Source organism: Engystomops pustulosus, chromosome 4, assembly GCF_040894005.1.
Source record: "Engystomops pustulosus chromosome 4, aEngPut4.maternal, whole genome shotgun sequence".
In the NCBI taxonomy this organism is placed as follows: Eukaryota; Metazoa; Chordata; class Amphibia; order Anura; family Leptodactylidae; genus Engystomops; species Engystomops pustulosus.
In genome coordinates, this window is record NC_092414.1 from 21,799,160 (window position 1) to 21,816,243 (window position 17,084).

Below are 17,084 nucleotides of genomic sequence, written 5' to 3' on the forward strand. Positions count from 1 at the left end.
GGTTCCGATAGCCTCTGCTATGCTGATTTTAAAAATGCCTTTGTCATCCTTCTGAATACTGCCACTACTTTATAAAACTTTATTTCACATGACCTTGCTCCCTGCCAGCTGCATATGGTGAGTCCCCGAGGGTCTCCTCCCTCCACACTCGTCCAGCTCTCTCCCCCCTCTCCACTTCTTATCATGTTCATTGAGCATCCATTAATAGAGTGGAGTAGTAAAAGTAGTAAAAGAAAGAGGCACACACAGGCTACAGTTATCCCTCCCCAGGACTCACCACATGCTGCTGGCAGGGAGCCAAGTAACTTGAAATAAAATTTTATAAAGCAGTCCCTGGTGACAGGTTCCCTATAAAGGGAACCTCTCCTATTGTAGATGTTGCCTGCACATAGGAGACTATGTACAAACTGCTGAGCTCCTCATGCTCTATAACATGCTGCCTGCAGATAGGAGACTATGTACAAACTGCTGAGCTCCTCATGCTCTATAGCATGCTGCCTGCAGATAGGACACTATGTACAATCTGCTCAGCTCCCCCTGCTCTATAACATGCTACATGCAGATAGGATACTATGTACAATCTGCTCAGCTCCTCATGCTCTATAACATGCTGCCTGCAGATAGGATACTATGTACAAACTGCTCAGCTCCCCCTGCTCTATAACATGCTGCCTGCAGATAGGACACTATGTACAATCTGCTCTGCTCTTCCTGCTCTATAACATGCTGCCTGCAGATAGGACACTATGTGCAATCTGTGCAGCTCCTCCTGCTCTATAAAATGCTGCCTGCAGATAGGACAATATGTACAATCTGCTCAGCTCCTCCTGCTCAATAACATGCTGCCTGCAGATAGGATATTATCTACAATCTGTGCAGCTCCTCCTGCTCTATAACATGCTGCCTGCAGATAGGACAATATGTACAATCTACTCAGCCCCTCCTGCTCAATAACATGCTGCCTGAAGATAGGACACTATGGGGGTCATTTATCTTTTCCTTCCATTGCGTTTGTTTGCATTTTTTTGGAATGTTACGCCTCAATTCGCCGCATGTTTTTGTGCCTTATTTGTGATTGCATTGCGTCTCTTTACAGATGTTTGCGTCTGATCTATTATACTAATACGCCTTTATGGGCGCACATAATAGGGCAGTAACACACCAGTCCTGACCGTGCTTAGGAAAGGCAATGGTGCCATTTGCAGAACAAATTGCGCCTTTTTTAAAATCTGTGCCTAATAAGGTGCAAAAAAAAATCTGCATTTCACAAAGAACCAAAATGACAAAGACAAATAAGGTGCACAAAATAGACTCACAACAGGCGCAAAAAGAGTGCAGAGAAGGGGGAAATAAGATAAATGACCCTCTATATCAGTGGTGGCGAACCTATGGCACTGGTGCCAGAGGTGGCACTCGGAGCCCTTTCTGTGGGCACCTGGGCCATTGCCCCAGCATGAAGTTCACTAGACAGAACTCAAAGAATCTTCCTACAATGATAGATGAATTTGCCCTCCTCCTTTGAACTACATTGGTGTGTTTAGGAGGCTGAACGATTGAAAGTTGTCAAAGAACAAGGAGAAATAAATTACTGCTTAAATTGCTGTGCTGGCACTTTGCAATAAATAAGTGGCTTTTGGTTGAAGTTTGGGCACTCAGGCTCTAAAAGGTTCGCCATCACTGCTCTATATCTTGAGATGGGCTACCACACAGCTACTTGCCGTGTGGGAAATCATTTCTTATAAATTGGTGTAATTGACTAATTTCTAGGACTCCCCCATTTCCCTCCATAGAGTACAGATGGTTAGTTAATTTGGGGTAATTTGGAGAAATCCTGGCAATGGAGCAGGACCAGTAGTGAGGTCCAGCAGGTCCCGCCAGGTTTAGACGCTGTGGTGTAGAGCAGTAAATGCGATTACCCTCATACAATACGGCAGCGCCCTTGTGTTAGAGGGAGAAGAGGAAATACCCAGTGTTTGTTGACATCACTATGTAGGCCCGAAGCAAGTCATTAAATGCGGAGCGGGAGCAAGGTTTATTTACTACGCGACTGTCAGATGAATAGCCCAAATTGTTCTTGGCTTCTGGTTTTGAAAAGACAACTAGCACTTGCTGAAGCGGCTTCCGAAACTACTGTGATCCTACATATGTTTACTTCTTCTATCCGCTTATTGCTGTAGTGCGTGTCGTCTAGAGGCCGAGTTTTAAGGGGGTTGGCCAATTTACCTCATGATTATTGTAATATTTGTGTAAGTTTTGTGTGTGATATGAGGTAATTTACCAATATACATCTATAAATAGTTCTGCTCTGCTTTCTTGATATGTAAAGTGAAGCCTCCTGTCTTTTACCTCATCATTTTACCTCATGGCTTTTACCTCATCATTTTACATCATGGCTTTTACCTCATCAGCCAGAGATTCCTGACCATAAAATGGCGGCAGATGGAGGGTTATGTGATCTTTAACTGTCCATGAACAATTACCTTCCAGGACCGTAATCTTATATTTATAAATAATATCATAAGGTCCTGCCAGGGTGATTGCTTATGGACAGATAAAGATCACATGACCCTCCATCTGCGGCCATTTTATGGACAGGAATCTCTGGTTGATAAATTAAAAGACAGGAGGCTTCACTTTACATATCAAGGAAGTGGAGCAGAACTATTAATAGATGTATATTAATAAATTACCTAATGTCCTACTCCCCCATAGAGTCCATAAAACATGAGGTAAAGTGGCCAACCCCTTTAATGCTATGTATATGTTGGGCTTGATGGGCTAATGTCTTTTTCTAGCCTTTTTTACTATGATACTATGAATCCCGCTCTGAGGCAAGCTTTCGATTTCCAGGGATGCCCTAAGGCCGGACTCCTACAGTGGGCTAATAGAATGGTGGACATAGACCACTTCATGCCTCTGATATTTGATAGTAGGGTGACAGAGTTTCACCATTGATATGTCCACTCTATGCTATAGTGTACCAAAAATTTCCTTAGATAATTCCCTCCAAATAATTTCACAGACATATCCACTTTTTCACTGTCCAGAAGGCTGATTCATGCTTGTTTGTAGAAGATATGGACAATATATAGTATAGGGTTTAGGGATCAGTAGCATGGGTTAAAGGGCATGGATAAGCTATAACCTATATGGGTCAATGGCATTGAACATCTATTATTTGGTTACAAGGGTGCCCTAAAAATAAATTTTGAACAAATTCTTCTAATATTCTGGTGATAAGAAGTGAGTGATCTGTGAGGGAATCTAGCAGAAAGGGGCTCATTTTCTAAGGGCCCGAATCGTTAATTTTCGTCGGGTTTCCCGAAAATTACCAGTTTGCGCCGAATTGCCCCGGTTTTTGGCGACCACAATCAGATTGTATCCCATCGGCGCCGGGTTGCATGCAACGGAAATCGGGGGGCGTGGCTGTCAGAAAAACCGTGGTATTTTAAAACAAAAATATGTCACTTGACACGCACGTACATGCACCAGGAATAGGATGGTGAACTCTGGCGGACCTCGGCGCAGCAGCGACACCTGGTGGACATCGGGCGCACGACCTTAGCGAATCGCCGGAAGACCCGAATCCTCGTCGGGGAACGCGCCGCTGGATCGCGACAGGACCGGCTAAGTAAATCTGCCCCAAAGTGTTCAATCTCCCTACAGTGCCCCCACAGGAAATATGAAGTATTACATGGTACACGCAGAAATGACATAGATACTGTGGCTGTCGTGAGCAGTTTGTGATAAATAGATAAATCACATGATAGATAAGAGATAGATACATATGAGATAGATAGATAGATAGATAGATAGATAATAGACAGATACGAGATACAGTATATAGGTAGAAATGAGATAGATAGATATGAGATAGATAGATGGATAGATAATTAGATAGATAGAAGGACTAATAAATATATATACTTTAAAAAAATAAAAGAAATCCAAAAAGTGCTATAAAAGCTGGTGGGCTTTGTCAAAAGTGCTATAAAAGCTGGTGGGCTTTGTCAAGCCTTGCTTCATATTCAGAATAAGTTGGATTATTATGATTCTATGCATAGGTGTCCACTGGGTGGTCCTAAATTTTTTTGAGTATACTTACAGGCGATTTTGCCTTAGTTTAGTAGCTGGCAGCCCATTCTTTTTTTTCATTGCAGTGCTGCTTTTTTTTTTGCTTCATTTTTTCAGATAGATAGATAGATGGTGACGGATTCCGCATAATGTAATCTAAATGGTATTACATTCAGTGACACTTGGGCGAATCATTAATACAATGTTTTGGAGACAATCTGTGGAGAAGCACATTGGGTAAATCTAGGGCACTTGAGCAGATTCGTAAGAACCTTTGATTTAGTGATATGAAGTGTTTTGAGGAGAGGTTGTTCTCTGAGACGTGTCATTAGCAAAAGCAACACGTATCCTGCGTGATCTTTGGAGACGAAAAGTTCAATTGTTTGAAACTTGAGGACACTTGTGTCGTGAAGTTTTTGAAAAATGTGATTATTGTCTAAGTGAGAGGTCAGTGGTAGAGATGAGCGGACCTGATGTTCACGTTCAGGTTTTGGGTTTTGGCCAAGCAACCCCGGTCACGGTGCTAACAACTAGCCATGGGTATGATTGGCCATCCTAGGGGCATCAATTTGTCGAATTGGCTGTTCGACCGATTCGGCAATATGATCAACCCGAATCTCGAACACGAACTTCAGGTCCGTTCATCTCTGGTCAGTGGTATATATTGATGGCCTCTTGTGGTCTCCTCTTGTCCTGAAACATGACCCGTTCGACATGAATGGTAGGTGACAACCAGAACCCGAGGACATGCCCTGATTGCCCCCCACCTAGTCACATCCTACCTACCCCCTATACAGATAATCTCGATGATCAACTAGTGTCCCTCAAGTAATTTTACATTGCGACTATTCGGATGAACAACTGCTACCAGAACAGGAGTCCAACATAGAAGGTCCAATGAGACATACAGGCGAGAGGGGCAGTACAACATGTTGTAGAGTGGCAAGAACCAACCAGATTGGCTTACAAGTCCGGTGGGTGGTTCTATATAGTGATTGACAGCCTTTTCACTATTAATATCAATCCCTAAGTAGGGACTCCAAAGCAAAGAATCATAATAATCCAACTTATTCTGAATCTTTTCCTACATAACTATATATTTATGAGTTCAGTTCCTCCTGCTCTATAACATGTTGTCTGTAGATGCAACTACATGTAAAATATTACAAGTTAATTTGTAGGTCATTAACTTCCTTTATAAAAGAACTTTTTTTATGACCCCAAAACAGTTTACAAATTTCATTTTCTCTTTTCGGCTTTTCACTTTTTGGTATTTAGGTTACTCTGCTCAGATTTCTATCCCAACTAAAACCTGTTCCTGGACGCTTGTAGCAAGGGTGACGTTGGCAAGTTTAAAAATAGATTTCCAAAAATACCAGGTATTTCTAATTTCCTTTAAGCAGCATGGATATAGCCTCGGGGCAATTCTGCCAACCTAGAAGCAAAAAGGAATCATGCAGCCAATTTTTTTTCCTTATTTTACCTTTTTTTTAAATTTCATTTTTTCCAGGTCTAACTTTTTGTTTGCCCACCAATGTCTCATACTTCTATGGTCGAATTTACACGAACATACGTCCGCCGAGCCGTTGCCGAAAGGGCATATGTCCTCTCCATAGAAATGCACGGCGGACGGGCCGTACACACGGAGATAGATAGGACACGGCCTATGTTTTTTTGTGCACGGAGCGGTGTGGCACCGTATCATTCCTTGTGGCCATTACCGTCTATGGGGAACGTATGTCCGCAAGCTTGTGGCCATATATACGTCACCCATACGGTCGTGTGAATGCGGCCTGAGAGTGAACTGACAGTTCTTAAACAACTTTCCATGAATGAATAGTGCAGGTCAATATAATTTCTGAACCCAGACCCAGCAAGGATGCGAACATTGCATTTCGGGTCAGCTCATCACTAGTCATTAGTATTAAGGGAATTTCAGGAAGTTTTTTAAGCCCCTTTCCAGAAGATAACCTGGATGGTGGGAGTCTGACTGCTGGGACCCCCACTGAACGAGAAGAACGGGGGTCACGTTCTCACTAATTGATAGAGCGGCAGGGTTGAGTATACTTTCAATACTATGGAATAGGCATGCCCCATCAATTATTGAAAATAGGACCCTGGTGGGGGTCTCACTATATTTTAGTGGGTTTTCTTCATATTTGCTAAAATATACTCATGAGTTGAGGAAGTTCGATATGTTGGCGCCGTACTAGCAATGTAAACAAAATCATGAAATAAAACTTTTCTCTATACAGAAGAGAACAGTCCGAAAATAAACCTGGAAGGTTCTGGGAATTTCCTGCTCCCGCTCATTAATCTGTAAAAGTCATGAAATCCCAGGGACGCCATTACCCAGCAGTGTGCAAGCTTTTGCAAAGGAGGTGCTTTACTTTATCGACTAGATATGTATTCATAGCACTACAACTCCCAGCATTCCTTACATTATACTGGGCACGATAAATCTTGTAGTCCCCCCCCCAGCGGAGGAATGACTTCTATAGTAGGTATCGCCAGCGTTATGATGGTCCCACAAGCTGAGTCTTCACACAACGCTGTGTGTTTTCCTAAAGAGGTGACCTAATTATTTCCCAGATCGCTCCGTTCCGCAGCTGCAGATGCATTTCCGAAAAAAAATAAATAGGCTTTCAGAGCCAATGAATGGTGCTCATTCTTAAATGTCAATGATGCGATTTCTTAAGAAACGAGCAGTAGACATGAATGTCCATCCGTATAATTAGGGAATTGTAGGACGGCGGAAATTAGGAGTCCAGGTCTCTTCACTTGAATGTTTCCGGCTGACCCCGGCGGCTGAGATGATGCCGCTCTGTGCAGTTTTGGTTTCCTGTCATTTTATCTTTAATGGTTACGCTGCACAAGTGTGAATGTATCTGATGGGAAAATATGGGGATTTAATGCAGGTTTTTAGCTAAAGCTAAATTAACCCGTTCACTTCCTAACTCTCCTTTCCTTTTCATGATGATCATGTCCCCACTCGATCATCATTTCTTCCAAACAACCTTTTGCCCCCTCCAGCGACTTAAATTTTTTAAAATATGGGCTGCTTTTCTGATTTCGGTGCAGTTGGAATTTTTTTCTGTAGTTTCTAGCTTAATTATGCTAATTAGATTCTCTACTGTCAGGTGGACAGTCCAGGGCTCTCTTCTTCAACCTAGGACTGCCTACTTGACAGTAGGGTTGGAAAGTAATGGTTCTCCTTATGGAGACTTATAGCCATTAAAGCTCCATTAGGGGATTCTGGGAAATATGAAAATATGTTTTCCAGGATAGGATAAGAAAAACATTTCCTTTTAGCAATGTTGTAACGCAACCCCCTTAATATCAAGCATGACTTTCAGGAAGCCTAACCAGTATATTTATTCCAAAAGGAATAGATTTCCAACTGTTTCAATCTGGTTTCATCTCATGTTACAGGGTAACTCAAGGGGCATTGTTTTCCTTATCCCATCCTGGAAAACTTTGATTTTAATTACTTACTTGACAGTAGTTTTACCGAAACTAACACCATGGAATAAAGGGGTTGTATCATTAATAATAGCTGCAGCAAGTGTGTGCCTGTGTCTCCTCATACATTCCTCCTTTACTCCACACCATCCCCCTCCCTCCCATACTTAATGCACATGACAAGAAGTAGGGAGCTGGATGAGGCTGGAGGAGAGAAGACTGACACACATAGGCTGCAGCTGCAACCTACCCCGGGACTTACCACTCACTTGTGGCAGGTAGGTATAGCCAGGTAATGTGAATTAAACTATTGGCGCCCCCTGCACTGCTCGGGAAGTGTGCACCAATTTTTCTGTGGCACTTTGTTCATGCTGCAGAATTGTGACGCAGACAGTTATAAATGCAGCACACAGTCCGATTAAAACGCTAACATAACCCTTTAGGTGCACATTTATTTCTGTCTTGTCGGACACAGTGCAGCCACGACACAAAACTGGCGCAGACACTTTATAAATACATGTGCAAAGTCAGAGAGAAAACTGGTGCAAGCACTTTTATATATATGGCCCAATGTCTTCAAAACATTTTATGGACAACCCTTTGCTCCTTACAATATATATGTATAGGGAGCTCAAAATTTCAAGTTGTCGTGCAGAATATGAGAAGAGGTTTTCGGCAAGGAAACTGACGTGTTAAATAATTTATGCACTTTTATACTTATGTTTGCTCTATATTATTCATATTATTTATCCGTCACAACATAAACATAATTTGCTTAAAAAATATTATGTTTAGAAAAATAAGGGATTGATGCAGACCCCATCGCTGTACCATATAATTTTAAAATGATCTGTTCACATTGACAGGATTGGCTTTGAATGTACAGTAATGTTACGGATCATCTTGCTGGAAGCTGGCTTAATAATAGTTAGGTCTCTTTAGATAGATGAGTATTTGTATTTGAATATAATATTTCGGAACAATTTTTAGGTGCTTTCATTGTTACTAGTCAAGCTTACAACATGGTAGCCCTAATGTGTATGAATTCTCTCCATGGTATTTTAAAATAGTGTGTACTGATTAATTTTCCAATATAGAACTCTTACGTTTCTTTGTCTTATACAGGTTTCAAAATGCTTGAAGTGTACAATTATGTATCCTGCTGCCACCACTGGAGGGAGCTTATGAGCTTACTGCAGACTATTTTATGTTAGAGTTCTGTGAACAAACAGTATGCAGAATGCTCCTAAGCTCCCTCTAGTGGTGTTTGCATGTAACCCAAATCCTCTGATTTACTGTGTAGCAGAATGGCCTTTTTATTGTTAGAACTCAAGAGGAGAAGGTTTAATTGTATTTCCTATCAAATGTTGTATATTAAAAATATATGATTATTTTTTCTCTTTATCTTATGTTGCCCAAAGTATTTTGTCTCAGGTGACTTAGTATATAAGATTTCAGGCACTTTATCTTTAGACGTCTCCTGTCCAGGACTCTGGTTACCCAACCTCACTTTCCTCTTCTGTTTGTGATCCTTAAGTTCCTTTGATCCTACAGATTCCTTGTTCCTATCCCCTGTTATGCATATTACCTCCTTCAGATCTTCACCCTCAAGGGTCATTCTCATTGGGTTCATTCTGGGAAGGCACCAACAGTGCCAATGCATCCCTGCTTGAACTGAGAACCTTTGCATAATTTATACTCTTGGAATGGAGCACAAGCTACTGGGTATTCATTAACACGGCATGGGCTTTTATGAATACTGATGCTCAAGGACGGTAAAAGCTGTAATCCATAGATTTCAGCCATAAATCCATTGACTGCTATGGGTTATGTTCTCAGTCTTCATAAAAACTCCCATAATGATTGATGACCACATTGCTTTACGTCATTTCCAAATATTAACCACTAGTAAACTCGAAAGCCTAGTACAATGGGACAAATTTTCGAGAAATTCTGTAACTTTCTTTTTCCTTTTATAAAATTGACTCATATTCCCTTTAAAGGGAACCTGTCAGCAGAAATAGGCCACTACTACTATTGTGTTGTCACGCATCTGAAAGCAGCTGAATAGTTTCTAGATCATGTTTCTTTCATGGCCCAGCTTTTTGGCATCATCCAGAAAATGAACTAACTAATGATTTAAGAGATGTAAATTGGTTGTATAAAGTCAGGGAGGAGGAGAGCTTAACACTGAAGTCAAGCTCTCCCTGCCACTGAACACCTCCGCCTATGTGATTGACATCATGCGCCAGACTTCAGGAGATCTGATCAATTATGTCCTTAAATGCAGGACCATCAATTACAGTGAAGGGGGCATTCTAAGGCTAGGAGAGCTTGACTTCAATGTTAAACTCCGCCTCTTTGACTTCATAAAACCAAGTAACATCTCACTTCAAAGCTGATTTTCTGGATGATGCCACCACACTAGGTCATGAAAGAAACATGATCTAGAAGCTCCTCAGCTGCTTAACAACATACTGCTAGTGGTTTATTAGGTCAATTTATGATGACAGGTTCCCTTTAACAGTATTTAAATTTCCCCTCCATAATTTTAATGATTCGGGCACCGGCAATGACAAAAAGGAATGTGACTTCAATGTGAAAATCATTTTATTCACGTCACATTTATATTATGCACTGAAGATCACCATTTTCACCTAGACACACAAAACCCATGTGGGTTAAGAAAAGGCGTGAATATTTTTGAAAAAAAATAAAAAAACGGGGTGAAGTTCTTGTCTTGACTCCTTTCACCACTTGGATTTTCGGCTGTGATGGGTCAACCTAACCACCAAATTATTTCTCTGGAAAATTGAAGCACCGTCATTGACGACATTGGGTGTTCGGATCAGTAATAAATATCAACTTTATTATGTAAATAAAAAATGAAGTAAAAACTAAAATTCAGATCCAGAGAAATAAAAATAATATCTCCTTTGTTTATTTTTTACTTGCGTTTAAAAAAATGTTAACCTTTAAAGCACTGCCCCTCCATGGCCTTCGATGTTAAAGATAACCACACAGAGCTAAAAATTAAACTATGAGTAAAAATCAAAAAAATCTCAGTTGAATGTCGGCCATTTTGTAATTTCAAATTTTTTCGGCCATTGAAATGGCCATGTCACACAGCATGAAACAGTAACTGTACACCATTGGAAATGCATGTTAATCATGGAAAGGGGCAAGATGCTTTAAGGCCTTTTCTTTAGGGTAATTGCTATATTTCTACACAAATTTTGTTTGATCCATCAAAAAAAAAAAAAAAAGGATTCCTTTGTTTGTCTAGTTTCAGAAAATGTCTAGTATGTTTTTCTTTGTTTAGAGCATGCCATTTGGGGGAAAGTATGGACCCATATTAAAACCCGTTGCTCACCCCCAGTGTTCCTGGTCTGAGATGATAAAGGTATATAGTGCACTTATATTACTTCACTTTGTTACGTGTTAGGTAAAACAGAAAAAAAAATAAAAATCTGAAGATGTCTTATTAAGATTGACCTCGGGTACAGCAGTTTTGTCAACTGATGGGCATCATTTTACTGTGTGTTATCCGTCATCATATCAACATAGTTTCCTCAATAATTATTAGATTAATCAGAAAGAAGGGATCCATGCAGACCCCATCGCTGTACCATATAATTTTAAAATTTTTCAGTCCTTTTGCTGTTATTTAGTATTGTATGTTACACAAATGGGGTTTACATATGTAAAATGTATTGTGGCAATGAATTCTATACAGTAACATAAATTGTACCTAGTTTATATATTAGGGTAATTTGCCACAATCACTAGTTCTAGGTGATAACATAAGTTGAGTAGTGACTGGTCTTTTCTCTTCACTCATGACATATCCGTATGTCAGTTCTGTAGACTACACAGTGGGGGAGATTTATAAAAACTAGTGCAAATTAAAAAAATGGAAAGTTTTCCATTGTGACCAATCAGGTAGCTCCTTTGATTTCACCTACAGTGAACAATGACAGCTGAAATCTGATTGGTCATCACGGAGGACACTGTTGTTTTTGCTTGTACTAGTTTTGTTCTTTTTGTCTTTTTTAGTTGATAAATCTCCCCTCCTTATATATCTTTCCCCTGCATGATCATTTCTAACGGAGCAAGGAAACTATCAATAAATTTGGTCTTGCTTTGGAGTTGACTTGCTGACTGGCAGGGTTGATGGATATTTTTGTAACTACAATGTGACGTGAGATGTTGTATTTAAACATTTTTTTATTTTTTTAGTGTTATTGTTGTTGGATTTTCTCCAGTGATTGCGTCATTCCATTCACCATATTTGATTTCAAGATATATTGACGTGCTAGCCCTCTGTCTTACACGGACAACTCCATTATGTGTTCTGTTGTGTGTTTTCATCAGCCATCTAAATTTATGTCTTTTTTAGTATTTAGGATCAATGCTGATAAAGGAGTTGAGAGGAACAGAGTCAACACAAGATGCCTGCTCGAAAATGAGGGTAGGTTACAATATACAACTTGTATGTGGGTCATGTTCACAATCTCAAATTATTAAAGTGGTTTTCTAGGAATCCTTAAAAACTCTCATGGGGCTCAGTTGACCAAAAAAGAGTTAGTGTACTTATCTTGCTCCGATTCCCTATTCTACTGTTGTGCCATCCTTACTGTTGGCCCTGGTGGCTTGGTGGAAGTGTCACAGGTTACAGGATGTCACTTCCTGTTGAGTCACAAGTAATATCTTGTGGTCTAAGGAGGCCACCAATTGGCCAAGGCCATCAGTGCCAAAAACTTCAAGACTGTCGTAATGCTTCATCCAGGAAGAAGGACCCCTCACACCATGAGACTCTTGTGATGGAAGAAGAAATGCCATCCGGTCACCCCAAACTCTTTTATTAAGCTGTAAGGCTTGCAAACAAAAAGGCCTCCACTGTGATCCCGGGAATCTGAGCCGGAAGAAGGACCCCCCAGACTACGCGACTCTTGTTACGTAAGAAGAAGTTCTGTCTTGTCACCCATGACTCTTTTGCCAAGTCGTAAGATTTGGAAACAGGATGGCCACCATAGTGATACCGGGTATTGGTAGGAGGATGAGTATACTTTCTTTCTATGGTCACCAAAATTTTATACAAACTGGAAAGTCAATGATCAGAGATGATCAGAGATCATAATCTAGAATCAAAGAGGCGGTCCTATACAAAAACCAAGGATCAGAGAGGTGGTCCTATAGTAACCGAGGATCAGAGAGGCGGTCCTATAATAACCGAGGATCAGAGAGGCGGTCCTATAATAACCGAGGATCAGAGAGGCGGTCCTATAATAACCGAGGATCAGAGAGGCGGTCCTATAATAACCGAGGATCAGAGAGGCGGTCCTATAATAACCGAGGATCAGAGAGGCGGTCCTATAATAACCGAGGATCAGAGAGGCGGTCTTATAATAACCAAGGTTCAGAGAGATGGTACTATAATAACCAAGGATTTATACACTTTCTTTCTATGGTCACCCATTACTCTGTTCCCAGGAACCCTGGAATCCTATTGATGTGGGTTTATATTTTGTCGAATTTTGTGTTTTGCATTTTTTAATTTTTGGAAATGTATTTTTGATTAATTTGACCTTCCAGTTTGTATAACTATAATTTTGGTTGGGCTTAAAAGGGAAGTTCATTGACTACATGTTAAGCTCGAACATGTGGGTAGATGTGTTTTTCATGTCCTAGAGAACATGTCAAGAGTAATTATGCAAATACAGCATTCAAGTAGTGCCTGCAGCTCGCCTCTACTGCTTGTTGTTTAAAGCCTTTTTCTAAATTTAATGCTTAGATTCCCTAAAGCTGTATATATCACAGATCTGTCGCCCATTCCTATACTGTACTGTATAGCCTAGATGCTGTGAGGAACACTTAGTATGGTACATGTACAACTCGCCAGATTCTTGCTATTGGTGATAAATGGTTACAGAAAATGGAGTCAAACATGGTTACATTGTCATTGCCATAGATCTTTATGGGTGCCGTACACAGGATAGGTGATGAATATACAATTACTGGGGTGGGGGTACTTGCAGGGTTAAATCGGTATGTTTGGGCGTCTGTTTAGTCCACAACTATTGGAATGACTTTATTACTATCCTATGTCTATGTCCATGGTTTGTATGCTCCGCCCAAAGAAGGACCTAGGGGTCAGACCATGAGCAATCACAGTGATTGAATCACATAGGAAATTGTAATATTTACATAATCAATGTAAGGGGGCATATGATAAAGGGAGTCCTTTAAGAACTGAGAATCTACTAAAAGAAACTACTCTGGAATATCTACTACTCTAGGTGTCTAAGAGGTGGCAATGTAATGACCAAATGTTATAACCAAGGATGGAGGAGGAAGTCCTATTATAACTGAGAATCAAAGAGGAGGTCCTTTATTAATCAAGGATCATTGAAGAGGTCCTATCATATTCAAGAATAAGAAAGCAGTCCAATAATAACTGAGTACCAGTAAGTCGGTCCTATAAATAAAAGAGGGATTCTCATCTTGCCAATCACATTTATTTAATTCATGTTCCATATACATATATTTCTCCAACTGGATTTTATTTAAAAAATTTACCTGTGTGATGATAATTTCCCATAAAAGTAGTCATATGATCCCTTAGAAATGAAGGACAGCTGTCCTTGGATACGACCACCTTTGCTCGAAGGAATGCACAAAGAAACTAATAGTTTTTGCATATGAAATTGATGGAAGTGAATGTATGTCCCACAACCGACCTGTGGTAATAAACACTGAATCCAGGTGGTTGGGCACCTCAATAGTGAGTTGAAATAGTGTGGTGATGGTTGTATCCAACAACAATTATCTTGTTTCTAACGGACAACTTGGCTACATTTATGGGAAATTATCGTCACTCATGTACATATTTTTTAATCACATTCACTTGAAGAAAGTATATATGTGGCCGATTAATTAAATTAAATTAATTGTGAATGCCCTGATGAGAATACCTCTTTAAGAATCAGAAAGGCAGTCCTATAATAAGCGACTTCCAAAGAGGCAGTCCTATGTTAAACAATTACCAAAAACAAGGTCATAGAGGAAATCCTATACAGTAATAATGGAGTATGCAGGAAGCGGCCATATTGTAACCGAGTTTGAAATGCAAATCTTCCTAAGCCCCTCCCACTTTGAGTGGGGTAAAAAGTTAAAGAAATACTGACGACTGTGCCCGTTTTGTTGCAAAAATCTAAATAAAGTTGTTATTGTGTATACCCTGACCCCATGTGCATCTACTCTGCAGTAGGAATGGTGTGTTGTAGGATGTGCCACAAAACTATGCTTTATGTTCTCTTTTGTTTTTTTTGCCTTTTAAGGGAACCGAACTAACACAATTATCGTTACAAAGCACATGCAAAATAAACCTGCGGGGAGGCACTTATTTTCCTTGACTGCTGAAATCAGTTGATATTTTGCTTCATATTGCCGGAATTTTGTTGCCGGGGAAATAGTTGATTTTCTTTGCAGTAAGGATGAATATAAGGAAATGTATAGAAAGCTCCACCGTGTATCGGTATCCTACAACTCAGTCCGTTTTTCATTAATCTGTTTCAGAATACTTAATGTAATTGGGTTAGATCTGGCCTCAGGCTCTTCGACCGCTAGGCGCCTGTATTACAAACAAATTTGTGATGGGGGTGACGTAGGTCACTCAGTAGCTGTGGTTTAGCCATGGTTTCATGTAAAGATGAATGAAAACCTAACTACTATGACTAAATACCACTAACTCCTTCACAAAACGTCTCCATGGATAGGCTTTTATAACCAGAGGTGGTCTTATTAGAAGCGAATTTCAAAAAGGATGTCCTATAAAGCTATAAAGTTTTAAAGCGTAGGACCTATAAGGGCGCAGAGCCAAAGAGGAGGTCCAATATTAACTGGGTGTCAAAGAGGAGGTCCTATAATAACTGGGTGTCAAAGAGGAAGTTCTATAATAACTGGGTGTCAAAGAGGAGGTCCTATAATAACTGGGTTTCAAAAAGGAGGTCCTATAATAACTGGGTGTCAAAGAGGAGGTCCTATAATAACTGGGTGACAAAGAGGAGGTCCTATAATAACTGGGTTTCAAAAAGGAGGTCCTATAATAACTGGGTGTCAAAGAGGAGGTCCTATAATAACTGGGTGACAAAGAGGAAGTCCTAGAATAACTGGGTGTCAAAGAGCAGGTCCTATAATAACCGGGTTTCAAAAAGGAGGTCCTATAACAACTGGGTGTCAAAGAGGAGGTCCTATAATAACTGGGTGACAAAGAGGAGGTCCTATAATAACTGGGTTTCAAAAAGGAGGTCCTACAATAACTGGGTGTCAAAGAGGAGGTCCTATAATAACTGGGTGTCAAAGAGGAAGTCCTATAATAACTGGGTGTCAAAGAGGAGGTTCTATAATAACTGGGTGTCAAAGAGGAAGTCCTATAATAACTGGGTGTCAAAGAGCAGGTCCTATAATAACCGGGTTTCAAAAAGGAGGTCCTATAATAACTGGGTGTCAAAGAGGAGGTCCTATAATAACTGGGTGTCAAAGAGGAGGTCCTATAATAACTGTGTGTCAAAGAGGAAGTCCTATAATAACTGTGTGTCAAAGAGGAAGTCCTATAATAACTGGGTTTCAAAGAGGAGGTCCTATAATAACTGGGTGACAAAGAGGAGGTCCTATAATAACTGGGTTTCAAAAAGGAGGTCCTTTAATAACTGGGTGTCAAAGAGGAGGTCCTATAATAACTGGGTTTCAAAAAGGAGGTCCTACAATAACTGGGTGTCAAAGAGGAGGTTCTATAATAACTGGGTGTCAAAGAGGAAGTCCTATAATAACTGGGTGTCAAAGAGCAGGTCCTATAATAACCGGGTTTCAAAAAGGAGGTCCTATAATAACTGGGTGTCAAAGAGGAGGTCCTATAATAACTGGGTGTCAAAGAGGAGGTCCTATAATAACTGTGTGTCAAAGAGGAAGTCCTATAATAACTGTGTGTCAAAGAGGAAGTCCTATAATAACTGGGTTTCAAAAAGGAGGTCCTATAATAACTGGGTGTCAAAGAGGAGGTCCTATAATAACTGGGTGACAAAGAGGAGGTCCTATAATAACTGGGTTTCAAAAAGGAGGTCCTATAATAACTGGGTGTCAAAGAGGAGGTCCTATAATAACTGGGTGACAAAGAGGAAGTCCTATAATAACTGGGTTTCAAAAAGGAGGTCCTATAATAACTGGGTGTCAAAGAGGAGGTCCTATAATAACTGGGTGTCAAAGAGGAGGTCCTATAATAACTGGGTTTCAAAAAGGAGGTCCTACAATAACTGGGTGTCAAAGAGGAGGTCCTATAATAACTGGGTTTCAAAAAGGAGGTCCTACAATAACTGGGTGTCAAAGAGGAGGTCCTACAATAACTGGGTGTCAAAGAGGAGGTCCTATAATAACTGGGTTTCAAAAAGGAGGTCCTATAATAACTGGGTGTCAAAGAAGAGGTCCTATAATAACTGGGTGTCAAAGAGGAGGTCCTATAATAACTGGGTGTCAAAGAGGAGATCCTATGT

At 40.3% G+C, this 17,084-nt stretch overlaps 1 protein-coding gene across 6 annotated transcripts in view; it reads left to right on the forward strand.

Moving 5' to 3' along the window:
- Positions 1 to 17,084, forward strand: part of ANKS1B (ankyrin repeat and sterile alpha motif domain containing 1B) — an 84,586-nt gene that overhangs the window by 47,332 nt on the left and 20,170 nt on the right. For 4 of the 6 annotated variants that reach the window (XM_072145465.1, XM_072145461.1, XM_072145460.1 and 1 more), the window contains 2 exons: positions 10,859 to 10,939; positions 11,936 to 12,007. In XM_072145465.1, coding sequence (XP_072001566.1) covers positions 10,859 to 10,939; positions 11,936 to 12,007 — 153 coding nt within the window. The remainder of the gene's footprint in view (positions 1 to 10,858; positions 10,940 to 11,935; positions 12,008 to 17,084) is intronic. The other 2 variants (XM_072145463.1, XM_072145464.1) reach the window with 1 other exon arrangement.